Source organism: Lonchura striata, chromosome 12 (genome assembly GCF_050655825.1).
Source record: "Lonchura striata isolate lonStrDom1 chromosome 12, ASM5065582v1, whole genome shotgun sequence".
Lineage (NCBI taxonomy): Eukaryota > Metazoa > Chordata > Aves > Passeriformes > Estrildidae > Lonchura > Lonchura striata.
In genome coordinates this window covers 23,164,483-23,187,215 of record NC_140714.1, presented here as the reverse complement: position 1 = coordinate 23,187,215, position 22,733 = coordinate 23,164,483, and the positions used below count along the sequence as shown (strand labels likewise).

General features: G+C 45.2%; 1 protein-coding gene across 14 annotated transcripts in view; it reads right to left on the bottom strand.

Annotated features, from left to right (window-relative positions):
• The window catches only part of FBLN2 (fibulin 2), a 92,597-nt gene that overhangs the window by 16,639 nt on the left and 53,225 nt on the right, over positions 1 to 22,733 (bottom strand). For 7 of the 14 annotated variants that reach the window (XM_085590847.1, XM_085590846.1, XM_085590845.1 and 4 more), the window contains 7 exons: positions 14,000 to 14,111; positions 11,756 to 11,885; positions 7,349 to 7,535; positions 6,342 to 6,548; positions 4,267 to 4,383; positions 3,736 to 3,837; positions 2,235 to 2,375 (listed from right to left, as the gene is read on the bottom strand). In XM_085590847.1, the coding sequence (XP_085446973.1) occupies positions 2,235 to 2,375; positions 3,736 to 3,837; positions 4,267 to 4,383; positions 6,342 to 6,548; positions 7,349 to 7,535; positions 11,756 to 11,885; positions 14,000 to 14,111 (996 nt within the window). The remainder of the gene's footprint in view (positions 1 to 2,234; positions 2,376 to 3,735; positions 3,838 to 4,266; positions 4,384 to 6,341; positions 6,549 to 7,348; positions 7,536 to 11,755; positions 11,886 to 13,999; positions 14,112 to 22,733) is intronic. The other 7 variants (XM_085590854.1, XM_085590852.1, XM_085590855.1 and 4 more) reach the window with 1 other exon arrangement.

The following is a 22,733-nucleotide window of genomic DNA, read 5'->3' as shown; positions in this document are numbered from 1 at the left end:
GCTGTCAGTGTGCAGTGGGTGGTGGGAATGACTTTGCCTGAAAGTCACCAGAAAAGCAACACACAGCCGGGCTCTTATCTCTGGAAAACACGGAGCTTCCAGCCCAAAGGCATTTCAGTGTCTGCTCCCAAAGACACACAGAGGGGCTGTGTGACAGCTGTTTAAACAGCTGAGGACTCTGCTATGCATGGCTGGCTTTTGGGAATCCTGGGTGTCTGTTCCTAAGTGCACCTGGAGTTATAATCCCTCACCTCTGACTAAAGGAAACTACACAGATCAAAGATTATCAACTGCTTTGTGCTTGTGCAAAGATTGTTCCTCCTGTCCCTAAACATGCAAAGAGTAACATTGTTAAACCAACAAGAATTTACAAACTGATTACCAGAGGGTTTTCTCCTCGTGTTTGGGGCAGCTCAAGGTGGAGAACAGAAGCTGTTAGGCTGGAAAAGGATACCCCAGGAGAATGAGGCAGAGACCAAAACACAAATCACAGTGTATGCCTGTGGCTTTCCCCTTGGACTACAAAAGTAGGAAAAAATGTTAAACATGGCAAATGTTCTGGTGGCACCATACATGGAGTAGAACTGGATGGGAGGAGGGAGCACAAAAAAAAAAAAAAAGGAAGAGCATTTCCCAAGTTTTTTAGGTTATTTAAAAGGATACCTGTAAAAACCGCCCTGCATTAGAGGAACACAGAAGTCTGGTGTTCAGGGAGAGAGAAGGGCTTCACAAATGGGAGTTGTGTCTTTGCTTTCATGAGCAGTGCCTGAGGTTTATGTGGTATCAGCCATAATAAAACTGTTCTAATGTCATGGGGCAGAGGGAGAATGTGAGTCAAAGGAAGCACTTGGCACCTGCCACAGCAGCTCCTGCCAAAGCTGCAGACACACAGGCACTGGCTTGGTTTCAGAACACTCCTGGAAGAGGTGAAAAAGGACAGATCCATCCTTCCTGCACAGTCCAGGGAAAACAGCAGGGGGTTCAGTGGCAAGAGTCAGGAGCAGAGCTGGAGGAAGGGCCCATTCCTGGAGCTGCCAGGCTCCCAGGCAGGAGTGTGGTGCCTGCAGCAGGCTCTGGGCACACCTTGGGCACCTCCAGCACCAGCTTCAGCTCAGGCTGAGCTGTCTCATAAAGGCCTCCTTCCTTCCAGTGCTGCTCTCTCAGCCATTTTATTTAAACCAAATAATTTCATTCATTTCCCATTCATACCAGTACTTCTGATTTAAAAATCAATAATAATAACAACCAAAAATAAAAATCCAGTGTCAACAATTTAAAGAACACCGAAAAGGTGATACATCACAGTTCTTCTCTGGACGCTGACACTGCAGAAGTGCTCCTGCCCATGCCCAAATGCCACACAGTGCTCATTAACCAAATAGGATTTTAGAGCTTTAAAGACAGGAACAAAACTGATGCTGTGGTGGTCAGAAAATCAGTGTTATAAATATAGAGAGGAGGACAGGGGTGGAAGAGAGCACTGCATCCACACAGTACATTACACAAACAGGCACTGATGCTTTCATGGATGACTGGAGGTCTCCAGGTACTCCATTTTTCCAGGCAACACTGCTGCTGCCTCCTAACCCAGCCTTTAGAAAAGTATCCAAAAAAGAAATTATTTCATATAAGTTGAGGTCCTGGCTGCTGGAAGCAAACTAAATCCTCATAAATACACTTGTAAGAATTGATTGGTTTCTTACATGAAGTCAAACAGCAGGGATGATCCAGCAGACTTATGATGCATCCTTGACTTTTACACCACGAAATTTATGCCAGAATCAACAAAGGACTCAAGTGAATTTTAAAATTCCCTCCCTTTGGAATGGATCTTTTCCAGTGCCCGGACTCATGCAAATTCTTGAGCTGTATTTCTGAAGTTTTATTGTTTGGTAGTGTCTAAAACTTAGCAATATTGAACTGTGCAGAGAGATGAGCTGCTCTGATCCCTGAGCTCAGTCTGCAGCCACCAGAGCTGCTGTGCTCACCACACCTGTGGGCTCGGGGCTCCTGCTCAAGGTTATCTGCACCCTGAGATGGCTGGGGAAAAACCAAACAGCACACAACTCATGAGGTGAAGGGCTGAGCAAATGGTGCACACGTGTTTGTGCCGAGTGGCTCTGAGATGTCAGATGCAGGGATGACCAGGGGCCTGGAGCACGGATGGTGGGAAGGTGCTGCAGAGCATGGAGAGCTGGGATGCTGAGGGGAACGGCGTGTGTTTCTCGTCTTACCAACACATTTCCTATGCCTGTTGAGAATAAAGCCCTCTGCACACATCCCACTGTGGCTGACACAGGAGAACGATCCCAGTGTGTTCTCACATAATTGTCCGCTGGAACAAGTCTGAGCACCTGTGAGGCACTCATCCAAATCTACAGCAGCACGGGGCAGCCGAAAGGGAAAAACAGAACTCCATTAGAACAGCTCCTGAAATTAAACAACATTTCTCTCATGCCGGGGATGCTGAGATGAAGTGTGCTGGAGCTCCCACATCAGCACCAGGCTGCCATACATGCAGTGTTACACTGAAAACAGGGCTGGAATAAACCCTCGGAGATCATTCAGTCCTTGCTCACAGTCTGTACTTCTGTCATTCCAGAAAGAAATATCCTTAAAAACAAGCAGGCATTCACACAGAGACAGTGCACACTCCTTGAAATAAACCTGTTCCAGTGCACCACCACCCTCACCATCAGATTCTGACTTCAATAGAGATTATAAATGTCCCTTGCCAATGTTTAAACTCACTGCTTCCACTGACAAATATACATTTTTTAAATTTCCTGTAGGAAAAAGATTGCCTTGAAATGCCCCTTTTGATGCTGACATTAATTAATCAAATTAGCTTCCGCCACACTTGGGTAAGCAGTGCTTACTGTGAATATTTCATCTGGTGATATTAAAATGCCATTTTCTTCATAGACTGTCTCGAATTTCATGAAAATGATTTGTTATTCAATAAGATCTAAGATTAAGAGTGATGTGGATCATTTCTGAGCAATTCTGAGCACTGGGAGCTCCTGCTTGCATTTCACTGTTGCTCCCTCACTTAGAGATTTATAATTAAGGTATGTCACAGGGCATGGCTTCTGACCCCCAAGCCCTCCCTGGACACATATATCCCTTGTCACTACTCAAGAATGTCCATTTAAAACTTCTGTAATGTGAATGGTGAGGATGCAGCTTTGGAATTCACTGCTCATCACTGGGCAGGCCAGAGCTCCAGCAGCAAGTGATCACCCGGAGCTGGTCCAGTTCCCATGGCACATCCTGCCCCAGCTGTGAAGCCTCCCTGAGTTCAGGTTTCCAAGGCAAGAGGAGCAAAAAGCAAACAGAGCAGATGCCAGGGCAGAGCTGTGCCCTGAGGGTGCTCAGGACAGCAAAAGTGCCCATGTCCTGCTTGCTGCTTCTGCTCCCAGCCAGAGTGCTGCGTGTCCACAGCTGTGCACACAGAGTCTGCCGTGGAACCTCAGTGGGAAGAGAAACCAGAAGGGCTGAAAAAAAGCCTGCAATGTCAGAGGAAAAAAGCAGCAGCCCAGGCTTGCCTCTGCCTCGCCAGGTAACAGCCACGCTGTGTTTCAGGAGGTATCTGTGAGGCAGAACGGGGACTCCTTCTGCCAAATGGTCTCTCTGATGGCACTGCAATTCCCAGTCCTGAAAACGAGCAACACCCAGGGGTGTGAGGCACATGACCATTTAACCATGGCTCTGTGGGGAGCCCAAAGCACTCACCTTCACAGGAAACCCCATCAGCCATGAGTGTGTACCCAGCCATGCAGGAGCACACAGCATCTCCCTCCACGATGTTGCACAGGTGCTTGCAGGGGCCGTTATCTGCACAACACAAAATTGTACAGTACGTCAGGACCCCCAGCACAGATCAGCTGCAGTTCCACACTGCCAGGCCTGCCAGGCACAATCCCAGCTCAGGCAAGGGAAATCAGCCTGGATCCAACCTGTCAGGCAGTCCTAAGCACTGCTTCCAACCCTCCTGCTGCACACAGACACATCTGGCCCCTCCTTCCTGCACTGCTCACTCCAGCCTGCACTGCTGCACTGCCACCCCAGCCTGAGGAGCAGGTGGGGAGTAACCCTGAAAGCAGAGCAGCCTCAGATTTCTCCCTCGGGTTTCCCCTGACAATTCCTCAGCCTTGTGCCACAGTAATAGATTGAAGCTGTGCACTGAAATCAGATTGGAGAAGGGACGAGTGGAGTTTTATTCTGTCTCTAAACATTCCCCTGGAGCTGACAACTCCAGTGTACCTTTGCACTTGTCCTGCTCTTCCTGCAAGGACACCACGAGGATGGGCTGGGAGGGAGAAGCTACTGGAGGGATGGTGGCTTCGGCTTCCAGCCTGGTCATCTGTCCTCTGTCAGGATCTGCAAGGCAAGGGAGGATCAGGGACAGCACCAACCCTACCAGAAGCCCCACAGCAAGGGGTGATCCCATTCATCCCACTCCATCATGGTTTGGAGGAGGAGACAAATATCATGGACACAGATCAGAGAGCCTGGCTGACAATAACTTCTGTAAAGTACTGCAATATCAGAATAAACTACAAAGTGCTAATTTCATTTTTTAAACATTTGCTGTATTTTAAATACAGTGGCTGTCTTTCATTTGGTATTTGATGGAAAAAAACAAGCCTTTGACCCTATCCTGTCCATCCTATTTCAACACAGACAAACAACAAACACCTTTACAAGCACAGAGTACTTTGAAACTACTTCTGTACATGACAGCTGCTGTCATGTTTTCTACTTGGCTGCCACTAATATTTTCAACAGTCAGTAATGTTAAAGGTATCACAAAAAAAAAAAAAAAATACTCTGCTACATGAATAAGAGTATCAGTATCATCAAAACAGAAGCCTAAATCCACAGGGCTAAATTGTCCCTTAAGAGGGATGTGTCCTGTCCCCAGAGTTCAAGGGTCACCTGGAGCAAAGTGTGATCCCCAATACAGTGACAACCTTAAATGACCAAAGGTGACTGCAGTGCAGGTTTGGGGTGTGGGAAGAGTGATTTCCTTAAACAAACGAAGTCAGCACAGACACCTAACAGGCTGTGGAACACAGGCAAACAAAAATCACTTGCTTGGGGCACAGCCTGAATGATTTCCCCAGGAATGCCCAGGATGGGCACAGACACATGGGGACAAGGAGAACTGAAAGGCCACTGTGCCACATATGGGTCAGCCAAGCAAAGCCACTGAGGTTCCCAATCCCCTCCCTGACCCTCCCTCAGCCTGGCACAGCAAAGGCAGCACCAGCCCTCCCTGCCCTGGCCCCTGCCATGCACCTCTGAGGTCCCACAGGGGTCCCCTGCCCCTGTCACAATCCCATTCCCCAGGTGAGCTCTGCAAACCCCTCTGCACCCCTGGGCACAGCCCTGAGCACCACAGCCCTGCAGACCTGCAGGACCATGACTTCTTAGATGACAAGATGTTTCACCCAGAACCTCAGTGCTGGGAGAGGAACAGCAAAGCAAAACCACAAATACTCTCCAGGTGAGCAATCTGGCCAAATTCTGCAGTGCTAAAATAAGAAATTTTCTTTGCCTCTTTTGGATGAGGTTCCTTTCCCAGAATTTCAATAAAAGCAGAGCAGACAGCTGCCACAAGAACAGTCAAATGCATTCTAGAGGTAAATGCTGTAACACCACACTCAGAAGATGACATACAGAATGCTCATTGTTTGTCTTGGGCAGAGGATTAGAAGCCTAAGGAGTTCTGTCATTGGATGGAAACACTGCTTTTGCTTGTTAAATAACAGAGAGCACTTGTAACTAATAGGAGGTTTCAGCTTTCTGGGTTATCTGACCTGAAATTGTGCCATTGGAGAATTTCACACATCAAAACAATTACAACACAACAACTTTCTTTTCCAGACTTCCATCACACTAGACAAATTTAGAATTTGTTATCACTGAAGTATGTTAATGATTTTAGATAAAAATTAAAGCTCAGGAAGCAATGCTGTCTGTCTGAACCGAGTTAAGTTTGTTTAAAATTGTGTAAAGAAAACCTAACTGTGAAACACAAAATTACTCTGAGAAGAGCAGGTATTTCTTTAAAAATCTTTACAAATCCCCTTCTGAAAAGTGTAAACACTCTTGATTTGAACATATGAAACACCACCCTTATCCCATACCACCAAACACAAAAAAAGGCTTAACTGAATGTCCTAAATTACCATTTTTCTTTACATTTTACAATTTCTACAGAACATGCCCATGCATGCATTAAAAAACCTCAGAGAAACTGCAGAGAAACTAAAGAAAAGGCTGTCTGATGAGCGAAGGTATGAAGATACTGCCCTTCATGTCCCTTTTCTCACCTGGAGAGCAGCTGGTGCCATCCTCCTGCAGGGTGAACTCTGGGAAACATGAGCACTTGTAGGAGCCCACGGTGTTGATGCAGAGGTGCTGGCAGAGCTCCCCCCCGTAGAGCAGACACTCATCCAGGTCATCTCCAGGCAGGTTATTGGACAGCTCAGACTCACTGCTGATGGACAAGGCTTCGTGGTGATCTTCCCTCTCTGAAACTACAGCAGAACATCTCTGACAGCTGTTCTGCCATTGGGACTGGACAGAACAGGGTGGGTGGGCACAAAAATGCCAAGAGAAGATCTACCCAAAACAGTTACTGCAAGGATAAGGGAAAATTAACCCATCCTGGAGATAACACCATTGTGCTGGAGGGCCACCTCCTCCTTCCCTAGGGCTGCAGGGACAGATATTTTACAGAGACACTGAGAAACAGTCACAAAGGAGGTCACAAGCTCACCTTTCCCATCACTGCCAACCCCATTCCCACTGACATCAGAGCTGAAGTACTGTGCTGAAATTGACCCCATGCTGAATTTCAAATTTCAGGAGAAGTTATCCGGATGTTCTGGAACCTTTCCAATATCACAATTTGTTGTCTTCTCCTCTGTGAGCATTAGCAGCAGCCTGGGAGCCACTGAGCAGTGACATGGCTGTCCTTCCTCCTGCCTTTCAACACCAGCCAAAGCTGGAAGAACACCTGCTTCCATTCCTGACCAAATCTGACAAGGCTTTCTGTGACATTAAAATTAATCCTCAAGCGAGTTTCTCCATCAGCTTTTCTTGAACACGCAGTGCCAAAGCTCCTTGCTCAGTGAGATCTCAGGTATACTCAGGGATGAGAAACATCCACACATTCTTTGCTTTCTCCAACCTGCTTTAGGAACAAGGCAATCCGTGCAAGATCTGAAAAGAAAGCAGCTGAGCCCCTGATGCTCTGCTCCCTCCAGCACCCTGCTGAAAGCCCTCTGAGGCAGAGCCCTTGGCTGCAGGGTCTCCGTGACCCAAGGACACTCACCCTTCTCGGGGGTCACCGTTGGCACAGGCTCTGGATGCCGTTTGAGCTCGGGATGGATGAAATGATCCCCCCCTTCACAGCAGGACAGCATCACATGGCTGCAGGGGTAGCCCAGGTTGATGTTGGACTCACAGCTTCTCCCCTCACTCCTCAGGCGCAGGCCCAGGCTGCAGCAATCACAGCATTGCTGCAAGACGGGAATGTCAGCAACCAGCATTTGGAACATCAGCAACATGCATTTGGAAGCACTGAGCAAACTGCCAGGGCAGTGGTGGAGTCCCCACGCCTGGACGTGTTCAAAAAATGTATGGGTGTGACACTTGAGGACATGGTTTAGTGGTGAATAGGGCAGTGGTACTGGGTTTACAGTTGCACTTGATGGCCTTAGGGGTCTTTTTCCACCTCAACAATTCTATTCAGTGATTCAACACAGCTTCAGGGATGAGCCCACACACACCTGGAACTGATCTGTACTTTCCTAAGCAGTGGAGCATCTGGAAAAACATTTGGAGTGTGGACAGTTCTAAATATCAAAGCTTTACTTGTGCTTGTTTTTGCCATTCTGCAGTAACAGGTCAACTGCAGCCACAACAAATACAAAGTCTGGCTGTACCAGTGATTTCAGCAGGTCTGCATGCCAGGAAGGAGTGGTGCTGCACATCAGCTCCCTCCAGCTCTTGCTCACAGGCCTTGCTTGTGTGAAGTATGAACAGAAATTATAAACAAAATACCACAGATTTGCACCTCTTTGCATTAGAGCTCAAGTCATGGGCAGTTTGAAGCCATGTGGCAGGAACTGGGAATAGCCTGCACAGACATGAGAGTCAGCAGCATCCCAGCCCTGTCAGGTGCCAGTAAAGACTCTCCTCTCTGCACTACAGCCCTGCAAACCTGCTCTGACCTTTAATTACCCAGCTGTGCTGGGCAGCATCCTGCTGGGACTGGCTGGAGGGAGGCCAGGGTGTCTTTGATGAGCTCTTTGCCTCTTTTTTCCTTCCCCAGAGTATCTAAACAGCAGCTTTGCTGACATCTTCATCTCCCACCTCGTGCAGTTTGCTCTGCTGCAGGTGGCAGGCAAAAACTGTGTGCTGCTTTACTCATTCCCAGACAAATCTACTGCAAAGTCAGCCCACAAAAAGGCATCAGATAAATGATACCAAACTCAAAAAGTCCATGCTGTGGATGCACAGTGGATACCTAACCAAGAAGGGAAGCTGAGGAGCTGTGTCTGCTGCAGACACCACAGAGGTCACACCTGAGCTGGAGATGCCTTTGTGGATTTGAATTTAGGTGTCCTCTCACCCCTAATTTATTTATTTATTTGTTCATGTATTTTAGCTATAAATAACATGTTTCACTGACAGAAAAGCAGAGTTTCTTTCCCTGTGCAACTCCTTTGATAGTCACCCACTCGCTGAGAGTTTGCAGTCACACTGGAACAGCCTCTCTGAACCCAGAGAGGAGACTCCAGCCTGTTCAAACATTCAGCCTGTGAAAAGGGATCAGACAGGAAATGAAGGGCAGGATTCGAGCTGGCAGCAGGAGCATCACAGACAGAGCAGCTCCCAGGAGGGAGATCCCTGAGCTGGGCAGGCCACTAAGAGAGGCAGTGTAGAAAGGAGTGTGGAAATGGGGAGGGATCACTTTTCATCATTAGAAATCCTAGGTGGGCATTCCCATCAATACAGAGCCTGTCTCCTCCAGGGAGATGCATCCCCCTGCCAGCTCAATGCTCAGAAACTCTTCTGCTGAGCTCCTTTTTTCAGGACAGCTCTGGGGTTTTGTGAGCACCTCACACTCAGTGCACAGCCTGGCATGTTCAGCCAGCACTGATGGCTGCAGCTCACATTTTATGGCCCTGCTTCCTAATCTGAGAAATCCCCAAACACCAAACAGCAGACATTACTCACATCTGCAAATATGCACAGCCATAAGGAGCTCCCTTCACGTGCCCAAATACATTTGTGAAAAATCTACACTATGGGCCTTGAAGAGGATGAATTATTTTGCACACTAAATAGGCTAAATTATCTTTTCAAAAGAATATTAAAAAAAAAAACAAAAAAAAAAAAACCCTAGCAATAATGAATTGTGGGATGCTAGAAAAGGGAAAATTCCTCTTGCCATCCTCCCAAAATCCAGAACCCGCAAATTCAAATGTTATGAAAATAAATTCTGGTTTCTGCCTTTTTTGTTGTTGTTGTTGTTTTAGCTCAGATTTGTCACCTTCAATATGCAAAATAGAAGATAAAGATAATACATGTTTTTACTAAAGTACTGTAAAATATCAGTATTTGGCTTGAAGGCCCTGGTTTCTTTCAGTCATAGTTTGATTCACAATTTATCCTATGTGCAGGCATGACAGAGAGTATTAAATCAGCCGTGCATCTTTGGCCTCACATATTTTCCAGGTGAACAAAACTATCTCATTTTCCAGTGTAAAAACTTGTTCCCTGAAAAATTCCTACTAAAATGCAAAAATCTGAATGACTCAACCTTCTGTTAGCTGCTTTTTGAATTTCCCAGGAAGTCTACAACTGATTTAGTAGCAAATACTGCTATTTTTACCTTGCAATTGAGAAACCCACCTTGAGGACCATTCTTTGGTTCACAGCTTTCTGCATTTGCTTCAAAACTATCTTAGCTGGAATCCTGCATAATTGGATTTACCCTGGTGGAGTCTCCATCCACTAGGAAAAATCCCTAAGCCTGTGCTTTTTCTGTTAAGAGTAAATAATAATTAAAGCACCCTAAGATTAGGCTGATCTAGCACAGGCTGAACTCCTGGATCTGAAAAACCAGCACTGCCACATTTACCTTGAAGCAAGAGGTGAAAACATCTAAAATGCCCAAAGACCTACAAATGTTTGTAACCTAGAGATAAAACCCTGGCTTTTGGCAAGATAGTGTAAATATCTGGCTGGGTTTTGAGGCAATTAATGAATCTTTCCACATTCCAGACAAACTTTTTTGATTTATGCCACAGCATTTACTAGGAGCAGACAGATCAGTAGAAACACCACTATGGACTGTCAGCATCTTCTGCCAGATCCCCTCTGAAACAATGTTTAACCATAATAAAATTAGAAAACCTTTCTTGTAAAACAAAGCATTAGAAAGTAGTACAAGGTAGGATTATTTTGTATTACAGCAGTACATACTGTAATGCTAAAGTAATATGAAGTCTCAACAGTCTCAATATTTACTGATTTTTTTTTCAAGCAGTAGCTGCAATGACTCAAGGGCTAAACAAGCTAAATAGGTGAGCATAGCTGTTCAGTAATTTTACTGTCTGAGATGGTTTATCTTAAGGGAAAAATCCCATTGGAACTGGCATAAGGAACCATTCCACGAGAGTATTTTGTCACTGGTTTCAGCTCAGCCAGGAATGATGGAGTTATCCTTTGCCACCTGCCTGAGGAATCGTTTGTGTAATCAGGCTGACTCCTCAGCCTGGCTCTGCTCAGCATGCAAACAAACCCTGCTGAAAACCCAAGAATAACAATTCTGTCACATTTCAGACATATTAATGTCTTCTCCCGAATGCACAAATTCTCCTTTTACTCTAATGACAGACTTCCGACCCAAATAAGCAATGGTCCTAAAGATGACAAATCAGCACAGCTAATTAACCCTTAAACCCTGCAGTGGACATCCACATTCTCTGCTTTTCCAGTGAACAATTATCTGTGAGAATCTGCGATATAAAAGAACAGATAGAACTAATCAGGTTCCTGCTGAGCCCATGGAAGCTGCACTTAAGCTGAGCTATAGCTATGTAAATTATGATCAGAGGGAAATGAATTCTGAAAAGAACTGTTCTGGTGAAAACAGGACAAGCGGAGCTGCTGAATCTTCAAACTGGTTTAAATTGGTTTGGCTCCACTGGCTCTCATAAAGTAAATTTCATTTATCTAAGCAGAGGCTGTGGCTCAGGATTTGTGATTTGTGCTGTCCATTAATGGTTTGCCTTTATTTATGAAGAAAAGCTTCCATCATCATCTAAATGCTCGTTCCTCTAGTCCAGCATTGTGCAGAACTGGGAAAGGGGGCAACAATTCAACACTGGAGGCAAGCAAAGCACCCAGTAATGGGTTTCACATTATATCTTCAATTAAGTTCTGCCCCATTATTTTCTAAATTCTTCTACACTATAGATATAAAAACTAAAATGGACTTTTCGGCTACTTCCAAAACGAGGAAGCAGAAGCAATACAGCCAATTAGGTCTCCAAAATGGAGACGGAAATCAATTCAAAACAGCATTAGCGCAAAGTTTTAAAAATAGCTGCAAACCGCAATGCAAATGGCGCCATCTCACTGCCACGTTCCTGCGAGCTCATCTTTTCCAGGGCCCGCAGGAGGGCAGGCGGGAGGGCGCTCCCGCCCCAGGGGCAGCAGGACTCACCTTGTAGGACGAGCCGGCGCAGGGGTCGCTGTCCTCGGCGCCGCAGGCGTGGCCCTCCCTGGCGGCGAGCATCCCGGCCAGGCAGCTGCTCTCCCTCAGCGCGGACACGCAGCACTGCTGCTGGGCGATCCTGCGGGCCAGGCCAGCGCCGTCACCCGCCCGCACGGCCCTCCCGGCAATGCCCCAGAGCCGCCTCCGCTACTCACTGCCAACACCCACGGGCGTGCGGAAAACTACCCCAGCGTGAGAGGAACTCGTTTTTATAATGAGCATTGTTATGTGTAGTAGATATAATCCATGCCCTTTCTAATATGATAGCTGTGATATTGAATATTTGTTAGAGTATACACGTTTGCTTTAGGACTCCCCCCCGCCCTCGCAGGCGAGACCGGGTGCGTGTTGAAACCCCATTTACAAGTAAGAAGGTACAGCTCGCCAGGAGATGGGGATGGGCCATGTCTGGGGAGATACGGGACCCCAGGTGCTGATCATTGCCTGAACGACCCGGGATGGAGCTCATGGAAATCCTCCGACAGACATGTGAATGCAGCGTTCCGTAAATTTCATCATGAGATTCACCAGCTCCTGACACTGAATTGTTCTTCAGCACCAAAAAAGAAAATCTCATTAACCTATGGACTCTGAATGGAAGAAAAGACTGACTGCCGAAATCTTAGCCTCGGGCAGAATTTTCCCTATAAAAACCGCCTGTGCCAGGATGGAGGTGTGTGGGCATAGGGAAAAACCTCTGCTGAGGCTGACTCCTTGTGGCACACCCAGGGCCGACCCCAGGCTCGGCTCTGTTCTTTCCTTGTGGCTGGCTAGATAGAATTTGATTGCAAATAAATATTTTATGTTTTTTCATTTTAAATTTGGCTGGACAAATTTTCATTTATAACAGTATCTACTTCCTATCTATCCCCTGGATCTCTAGAAGCGTCCAAGGCCAGGCTGGACAGGGCTTGGAGCAGCCTGGGATAGTGGAAGGTGCTCCTGCCCATGGCAGAGGGTGGAATGGGATGAGCTTTCAGGTCCTTCCAGCACAAACCAGACTGGGATTTTACAATCTTTAGGTAGTGAGTTGAGCTGGAGCAGACTCCTGGGAGCTGCAGGAATTGCAGGGTTCCAGCACAGGCAGTGCCCTGGGGCTGGAGAGGGGAAGCTCCTGCTCACTGGCAGAGCTCCCAGTGGCAGCAGCAAGATTTTGTCCTTGCTTTCCAGGCTCTGAGGCCACATACTTGAATACTTTTTCACATAAAATGTTTTCTTTAGACATAATATTCATAGGCAGGCTTAAATCTCTAAAACAGGGACACAACTGAAATTTAACAAGTAAGATAACTGAACCCCTGATCTCTTACTCCCTTTAATCCCAGTAGGTTCACAGGGACTGAAACATTTAGTATCTGGCTTTTTAATCTACAACCAGCCTCAGATGTGCAGGTGCAACTCATTAATGTACTGGATTTGCACCTACTTAGGCCGAGGTTGGAATTTTTCATCTGCCTTCACTACACAGATAGTTGGTACCATGTGTCAGTGATGTCATGCCAGATCCCAGGAGGGAGGATTTCAATCTCCCAGTAACTTCAGAAAGGTGCAATGATGCTAAATTTGATAAAATGGATTATGCCAAAGTTTTTCAATGCTCAAAATTATGGGATCAGTATTGATAATGTGAGTCTGGAGTGACTTTGTCTCCATCCCACCCCAAGGGCCGCTCCAGGCTTTTGGCAGGGAATGGGATGAACTGCAGCTCGTGGGGTGCTTATCCAGGCTACCCTGCACCCATCCCTGTCCTCCTGCTCCCGCTCAGACCAGGTGCTGCTGACATCAGCAGCAGGACAGGATGTGGTGCCCCCTCCAGCAGAACCAGGGACCACTCACAGAGCAATAAACACATCCCTTAATGACACGGATAATTACTCCACTCGGAACTTGCCAAGCTCTGCCCTCCCATTTAACTGCAACCCCACAGATGGGCAGAAAACAGGACACAGAAATCTGTGCTCTGCTCATGGGAGAGACAAAAAGAAACCTTAAAAAGCTTTTGTTTAGGTTTTTGGGGAAATGGAGGGGGAAATCTTGGCTTCTAGTTAGCCATGAGTATTGCCAGTATACAAATAATTCAGACAATGAATGACACGGTTTCCAGTCTCCTGGACATCCCACAAAGTACATTTGATTTCTCCTCAAGGGCTACTCTTTATGCTAACCGAAAATGTTCAGTTTTACCTTACGTACCTGCAAATATCACCATCCATGCCACTTACAGGGATTTCTGTGCACTCCCCGTTGTCTATAGCCCACTGCTGGCCAGCTCCACAGCAGCTCTCAATCAACTCCTTCGTGGAACCTGTATGAAGCATACACACAGAATTTTTTAGATTCTTTTGTATGGAATGGATTTGGTTTAACTCTGCTTCTTAATTGAGAAGATCTTTAACAATTTTTCCCTTTCTTTTCACATTTGGTTTGGTAATAAGGAAAAAAAAAAGAAAGACAACTGATGAAACATCTTGACATAACCCACCACCTGGTGATGTCTTTTGGGGGGAACAGCAGAAGGAAATTAAGAGTTTTAAACACTATAAATTACATAAATGGTTTGAAGAACATCCTATATTTGACAACTCTGAGCAAAATCCTTGAAAAATCATGCTTGGACTCTTGGCGCAAGTTGATTTAGTCATTATGCTGCTGTAACAGTGCCCTCACTACACAGGCTGGGTTAGCATAGAGTACCCCAGCCTTGCATGGTTCAGCTGGCTTAAAAATACAATGAAAAGGAGCCATAACTCTGGCTGTGGAACACTGGCACTAAGATGTAGTAAGAGAGGTGGACATGGAGAATGCTGCTCTAGCTCCCGTATTTTATTTTGCGGATTTGCACCGAAGATGTAAATGTGCAGTAAAATAGGATTTTGGTGATTCTCTACACCTACTGCATAGACCTGGGGAACTTTGTTGTCTTCAAGTCTTCGGGGAGGAACAGCCCAAACCAGTCCCGCAGGTGCAGGGGGTTAATGATCAAAGCAATTTGTGTCCCCCTGCCCAGCTCCTGCTCACACACCTGGGCAGTGGCACCACAACAATCGGCACATAGCCTCCAGGCTATGCAATGCTTTCATTTTATACAGCCCATTACCAATCTTAAAATATCCTTGACTCCTAGAGCTGTATTAGATGTAGGAGTTGCTCTGTGACATTGGAGGTTTGATCTATGCAGTTAAACTGGCAGGAAATATATCCAGTACCAGATAATTACAACACATTGCTATAAAACAAATTTTAACATAGTTCTAATTCACTCCCTTGGTGGAAACTTCATTCATTTTACCAAGTGCTGAACTACGTTTTTTGCTCTTGCTGGAATATGAGAATAGAGCAGAATCTAACTATCTATATTGCAGTAATCTACATGATTTATAATTCAACTAAAAGCAAGTTACTCATTCCTCACTGAAGATTCAATATCAGATTGCTCTACTGAAGTGCCATACTATTACACAGTCATATTTGCAAAATATATTGCCTTTTGTTGTGATCTTATGAATAATTAAACCCAGAATGAAGTTATCATAAAATAAACAAACTACTGCATTTTATCTTCATCAGGAATTTAAAAGAACCTGGAATAACTCATAATAGGACTCACAGACATTAGCACAGATTTACGCTATTTTAATTCTCCATTAGGAAGAACAAATATACACAACTAAATACATACACAGGGCTGGGGATCACAGAGCTGCTATGGTGGATAGAGATTTTAAGCTCTGTGTGGAACAGAATTTGAAACACAAAAACATTCACACAGAGCTTTGTTTATTTAGGGCTTCCATGATATTAGCAGATTTAGGAGCAGATTTGCATCTCGTCATGGAAAACCAAGTAATTTTGTTAGAGAAGTCTGTAATCCTGGGTTTTTTTTTTTAATATAATGTGTGAATCTGATAAAATAATTTCAAAACCCACCTGCTAATAGATAATGTGCTATTTATAGGTATCTTCACTAAGGAAAAGTAATTTACACCAGGCACTAGAAAGCAGCAGCAGAGCAGCATTTTCTTCACTTGTTTGCAATTCAGAAACTCACCTGCAATTATCCCTCTGCATCAGTCTGAAGATATCAACTACTGAGCATTTTGGCCTAATCTCAAAAACTGGTGTATTGTCTTTTAAAGACACTTAGAAGTTAATTCAAGTATTTTGAAAAACCCTTTTCCCTCAGAGAATTTTAACTCTTCCCTGCCTGTGCTTTGAAGTTTTCTCAGTGCCTGATCCAACCCTGAGCAGCAGCTGGATGGTCACAAGCTGACCCAGGGACACATCCAGGTTTTCCATGGTCACATGATATCCACACAGTTTTTACATACTAAGAATTTCAGCTTTCAGTTACAAAAATCTGCTGTGGGTGGATGTTGAGGTACAAAGTTTAGTTGAAACTCAAACTGAGAAAAACACACAGTTAAAGGCTACTCAATTATTTCCTCCCACTGTCACACTGAACCATAAGTTTGTTACAGCAGCAAAGTTTGTTAGGAGAAAAAGTGGATTTTCACAAACTTTCCTCCCCTTTTTCCCTCCCAGTGTTCACAAATTATGTTTCCAGAGTGATAAATCATCAGCCAACTCTAGAAGGTCAAGAAGTGATAGAGTATCTCAGTTTCTTGCTACAGCTTTTTTGATCCTATAGTCCCCCTGATTTCAGCTTCACCTGAATTTCCAACCAGACCATTTCACACCTTTAACACCTCCAGTTTGCTTCCTCCCATTCTCACTTCGGGTCTGCACCTCCGCAGATCATTTGCATCGCCTGAATAACTCTTGTTATGCAAATTTCCGTTCCTGGAGCCAGCACTCCTGACTGAGCTGTCAGCAGCTTTAGCCATCATTCCTTCCAAGCGGTTCTTTTGTCTCAGTAGAAAGGCAGACAAACCTTAAGACATCAGCACTTCCTCACTGAGCCTGGTAAAACCCTGGCACAGGGTGGCCAGAGCAGCTGTGGCTGTCCCTGGATCCCTGGCAGCGCCCAAGGCCAGGCTGGAGCAATCTGGGACAGAGGAAGGTGTCCCTGCCCAGGTCAGGGGTGGGGCAGGATGGGCTTTAAATCCCCTTGCACACAAACTGTTCTGTGAGTCTACGACTCCTCACACGATGGGAGCAGCAAGGACTGACCCAACCACCCACCCAAGCCTCCCAGGCACGAGTGGACAATTATCTCCCTTTCCACTAAAATTATTCCAGGAGTCATGACATTAACGAGTGTCAGAGAGCAACTTCAACTACAGAGAGACCCAAGTAAGGCAGACACAGTGCAGGGGCCTGGGACAGAATCACTTGACTTCAGGCAGAGGTGAAGTTCAAAACTGGTATTAACACCAAAACCAATTATCTGTAAGCCAGGGAAAGCCAGAGCACTGCATGAATCACCAGGAGGATCCGGGTGTCAGGCAGGGCACTGCCAGCGCCAGGCACCCACATCTCTTCACTGCTGGCTTTAATTCCAGCTGTTAATTGCTGGATCAGCACTCACATGTGAGAGAGGCAAAGGTCATACTCCCAAAGCTGAGCTGAGCTCTTGCAGTTATGATGGAACTTCCTATTCCATTCCTATACCTGAAGAAAGTAGTTTATCTTCCCCAAACCCACAGTATTTACACTTGCACCCAGCACATACACTTAATAAGAACTGTTTGCTCACACTGGAGAAAAATAAGTTGCACTTCCTTATCAAGTACATGCCTGACAACATAAAATAATATATTATGAAAAATAATGACAAAAAAACTCACAGAACAACTTGGGGGAGTTCTTAAAATACTGAAAAATAACGGTTTCCAGTGGGTCTGTTTTCCTGCTCCAATCTCTTTACCATTTAAAGCTCTAATAAATAAATAAATAAATAACAAAGTACTGTAGCTTTACCCCTTAACAGGTTGTCATTTCCTATCTTATCAACAGCCTGAGAGGCTTTATTAAACTCCCTCATTGAGTTTCACAATCTAGGTGGACACTGTAACATGTTCTCAACTTGTTTTATCTGGGATGGCTGGGAAGATGTTTTAATGAGTAAGGTAAAGAGAAGAACATTAATCTTGGCAAAGACAGGGGAGGGGAGAATGACAGCACAGCCCCAAAGCCAGATGCTTTCACTCCAAATGAGCTATCACTTACGTCATTGGGGCTGGTTAAGCTCTCCCAGGACCTGTTCCCAGATAAATGAGCAGAGGGTTTTACTCTGTGCAGGTTCCTGCAGGCTCCTCCAAGTGCCTCAGTGTTCAGGATGTGTCTGACTCTAAATCTCCCTGAAATGAGGGCAGTGCTGGAGTGTTTCCATGACCAAACCACAGTTAGCTCACTGCTTGAGACGGAGCATTAACCCACATGCTCTCCTCAGTCTTTGAGGCTTCTCTCCTTGGAAATGACAGAAAAGCAGATTGCAGGAGAAATACAGGTTGAGCTGAGCATTCAGCACACACCTCATGGATTCAGTTCAGTGCCTAATCCTTTTCCACCACCCTCTTCAATTCCTGCCTGCCAGGCCATTACCACAGCAGTGTAAGGGAGGTCCATCACACTTGGAGCAATTTGCCTTCATTTTAAACCTCATGCAGCAAAGTGGTTTTCTGTGCTCTCCTCCATCTTCTGAAGGCACCTACGTCTCTTTGGGAATCCATCCCACCACTCATCCAGGACAAGTTCCTGTTATATTGCCTTCACTCCGTGGGAAGCATCTGCTTTCTATTTCAACCTGAAAACATTCTGTTTCCTACATTATTCTTTTTGCATAAATTCCTTATGCTGGCTTGCTTGGTAAAACATAGAGAGCTGTGTCTGCCCCAAGGCACAATGAAAAACTGGCTGACCCAAGCTGAACGTTCATTTTACTGTGCACCATACAGTGGAGACATACATCAACACAGCCTCAGCCAGGCTTGTTTGGCAGATTTTGTTCAAAGTGTGAATGAATAGCAACCTTATACTCCCTCTGGCTTTAGTTCTGGATAATCCTTATAAGTTAAAACTTGTATTACCTGTGGCAGAGGCCAGATAATTTAGACAATGTTTGGTTTTTAAGGTTTCCATGACAGCATCCTTTATTAGATCCAGGTTGAAAGAGGGGTGGGGGGGGAGACAACTAAATAAATTCTTTAACCCTTTTCACCAGCTACAAACCCAAGCAATTCCTCTTCCTGCCATTTCAAAATGTGTCTCATTTTGCTGTATCTTTCTGCCTCAGAGTTTTAAGTAGAACTGTTCATGCACAATCATCCTTCCACCAGTTACAATAATAACTCAGAGCAGGCAGAATGTTTCTTGCCCTTCAGCCCAGTCTTGGCTGTATTTTCCCCCTCAACCCTCCTTCCCCAGATACTGCACAGAGTGTATTTATGCTGGCTATTAACTTTCAAAAGAGCTGAGGCTTTGGAAAGCCTGGTTCCGATTATCCTTGTAATTCCTGTCTGAAGAATTTTATCTTGGGCAGAGCAAGCTCTTTGCGTGATCTGTTTTGTGGTTAGGTAGGCTCCTTTCTTCAAAGCATTTCCACCAGCCCTGTTTAATTTTAAAGTTAAAATTTGGAGAAATAGTGTTTATCAGGGAATGTAGTCAGGGACTGCCTGTCAGAGCACTTGGGAAAATTAGGCAGGATCACTAAATCTGCTGCAACTCAAACACTGAGTGAGCCAAGCACTTCCAGGATGTTCTTAACCAATTACAAACTGAGCTGAGGTTGTAATGGTAACTAAATTATAAAACCAATATTCCTTCTTAAAAAATATAAAGGCAAACAAACATAAAGAAGCAAATAGATGTGTAAGACCTTCATTTAGCTTATATGCTCTCCTTACATCTGAGTGTTTATCTACAGAAAAAAAAATGCATTAATTTCACCATTACCCATTCACACCCACACACTGCAGTGTAAGAGACAGCCATCCATTAAGACACATTTTGCTTTAAATTTTAAAAGTTTAGCAGTGAAAAAGGTCTTTGTTTTGGACTGTGAGTGTTGATCAAGGACAAACCAAGTTACTGTGCCATTTTAGAGACCAATTGCCTAAAACCACTACACACACTTTAATTATGCAATCCATATAAATAATATTATTCATTCTCACATCAAGCACATGGAAATTGTATTTTTGTTTAAAGTCTGAAGGAGGATTGTACATTTATATCTGATTTGCTGCGGCACAGACTGCACTGTGTACACCCTGGCAGAGCTAACAGGGGATAGGGAACTGCTCACAGATGCTCTATGAAGCTGACCCCAAAGGACAAACATCCTTCAGATTGCTGTTGTGAGCCTTTAGGATTTTGAGTTTTGTAACACTGGCAACTGAAAAGAAAATCCCCAGCACCTGCCCAGTGCTCAGTCCGCTTCCACCAGTTCAACACATGCAGCACAGGCTAAAACTACACAGCCTCCAGGAGAACCCACTCAGAAATTGTTCACAGAGAAAGTCTCAAATCAGCTCAGGGTGGCGAGGGGAATGCCAAAATTTTCATTTTCCTCATCACCAATTCACCCAAATTAGAAAAACTAAAACTCATCAGAGGAGCGAACTGAGTGTTCATCTCTGTTCAGAACGTGACTGAAAACACGGGGCAGATTCACCTCCTGACTGAGCTCAGCTGCTGGTGTCAGGTTGTTTGCCACATTGCTCAGCACAGCTTTCAGCCACAGCCCGGGCCTGCACACCTGGAGAAGGTAAGAACACGGAGGAAACATGGCAGCAGCAGCCAGTGGCCTGAACAGCCCCAGGAGTGCTCCTGACAAAGTAATGTGCCCTCCAGCTCTCTCGCTGAGGACTGTTGACAAAAGGATTCTGAATAGCAGAGGAAGGAAACCTCCGAGTTTCATTAAGTTTCTAATTAGTGAGCAGGGATGCTTAAACTAAACAGAAGAGTTGTTGTAAAGCTCCATCTCCTTATTTGGGAACCCTCCAGGATTCCTTGCTAGTCCTTGTCAGGTTTATAATCATACATTACATTGTTCTTTTATTTTATGATGATGTTCTGAAGAGATCTCTCATTTCCCCAGGCTTTCCTTTATGAAGTTTGTAATCAGGGTTTGGGCAAGATTTCAGCATTATTGATTGTGGCCAAGGGCATTTCCTGGATTAATGACAGGCTGCAAGAGCTGATGGCTCCCAGTTCTGCCTTGATCCAGTAAACCCAAGGAGTTTTAAACTCTCCAAGATGCACCCAGTGCCAGAGCAGTTATTGTGAAGGAATTTCAGTGGGACACTTAAATCAACAGCAATGAAACAAGCCTCCTTTTATTCCTTACAGAAGTAGGAGGAAATACTAATTTGAATGGGCTGATAATGATGTTTAGATTGTTCCAGGGGAATTTAGCAGCCCTAGCAGGAAGCACAGCAGGAAATCTCTCCTTTGCCATGCAGCATACCTCAGAACCACAGATGTTTGGAAACAAGGGGGTTTAGTTCCCTAAGAAAGTAATGGTTTGGGGTAGAAATTAGGCAAATGGAGTTTTTAACTTCTAAATGAAGCACCTTGTTTGATGCTGTTACTGTGAATTCACACAGCAGGGATTGGGTGAATCATTTTGCTCATTCCCACTTTAGATTTGCCTCCAGCTCAGACTGTCCAGGGTGCAGCTCAGTGTAACCCCACAACACACCAAGAGAAACATATTTACATGAACTGTTCAATTCCCTAAGTCTTTCCTCCCTGTCAAAAATCTACACCACTCAGATCACACACAAAATTCCTACAATTTGTTTCAGTTATATGTTCCTAATTAAAAGTAGTGAGTCACTCACGTATGTGTTCATCAGGATAAATGACAGTCCTGTGATACCTGCCAGCTCTGCTACTGAAGTCAACTTCAAACAAGGTAACACTTGAAAATAATTGTAAACTATGGCAGAAGTGGCTGTTTTCATCTAAAGCTGGGGTTTGACCCCATGCCCATGGAAGCCTACAGGCACCACCTGCTCCTTTAGTAAAAATTCAAGCACAAAGCCCTTGAATGCAGAATCACAGAATCCTTAAGGTTTCTGTGGAAAAGACATGAGATTGAGTCCAACCATCAGGCCAGGACCACCACCACTAAACCATGTCCCACGTGCTGCATCCACACCTGTTTTGGAACATTTCCATGGATGGGGACTCCACCATTGCCCTGGGCAGCCTTTTCAATGCTTGACAACCCTTTCCATTAAGAAATTTTTCCCTAATATCCAATCCAAACCTCCCTGGCACGGCTTGAGGCCATTTCCCCTTGTCCTGTCCCTTGTTCTCTGGGAGCAGAGCCCAACCCCTTCAGTCAGGGAACTGTGGAGAAACAGAAGGTTCTTCCTGAGCCTCCTTTTCTTCAGGCTGAGCAAGTCCAATTCAGCCTGGGTTGTTTATACACAGAGTAAATATAAACATATTAATACTTAGGACAGTCCATAGTCCAGCAGCACTGATGGAGCTCAGGCACGTGCTGGAGGCCTCTGCTGACCCCAGTCCTGCCGAGGCACAGCAAGAATGGGTGGGACAGTGATTCCTGCAGGGAACAGCCAACAGGCAACAGCTGCACGAACAAAGTATGAAACAATCAGGAGGCTGTTGTGGACAGATTAGCATTCAGCCTGAATCTGTCTCTACAGAAATTCTTTGAGCTGCAGGGACAGTTCCAGTCCCTCTCCTGTGTATCCACCACTGCAGCGAGCACAAGCACAGCAGCAAGGACAGAGCTGGCATCAGGCTCTGCTCAGATTCTGCTCCTGAGCAGCCAGAGACAGACAAATGTCCTCTGGGGCAGGTTCCACACCCCACACGCACAACCTAAAACAGACACAAGCTAAACCCCAGCTGCAGCTCCATCTCCTGCAGTGCACTCTGGCTCACACTTCCTACTTGGACAACACAGGCTGCAGCCACTTGTAAAGGAATTTACATTCCCAATCACATTCCAGATTGGAAACAGAGATGAAGAGAGAGAAAAGGCGCCGAC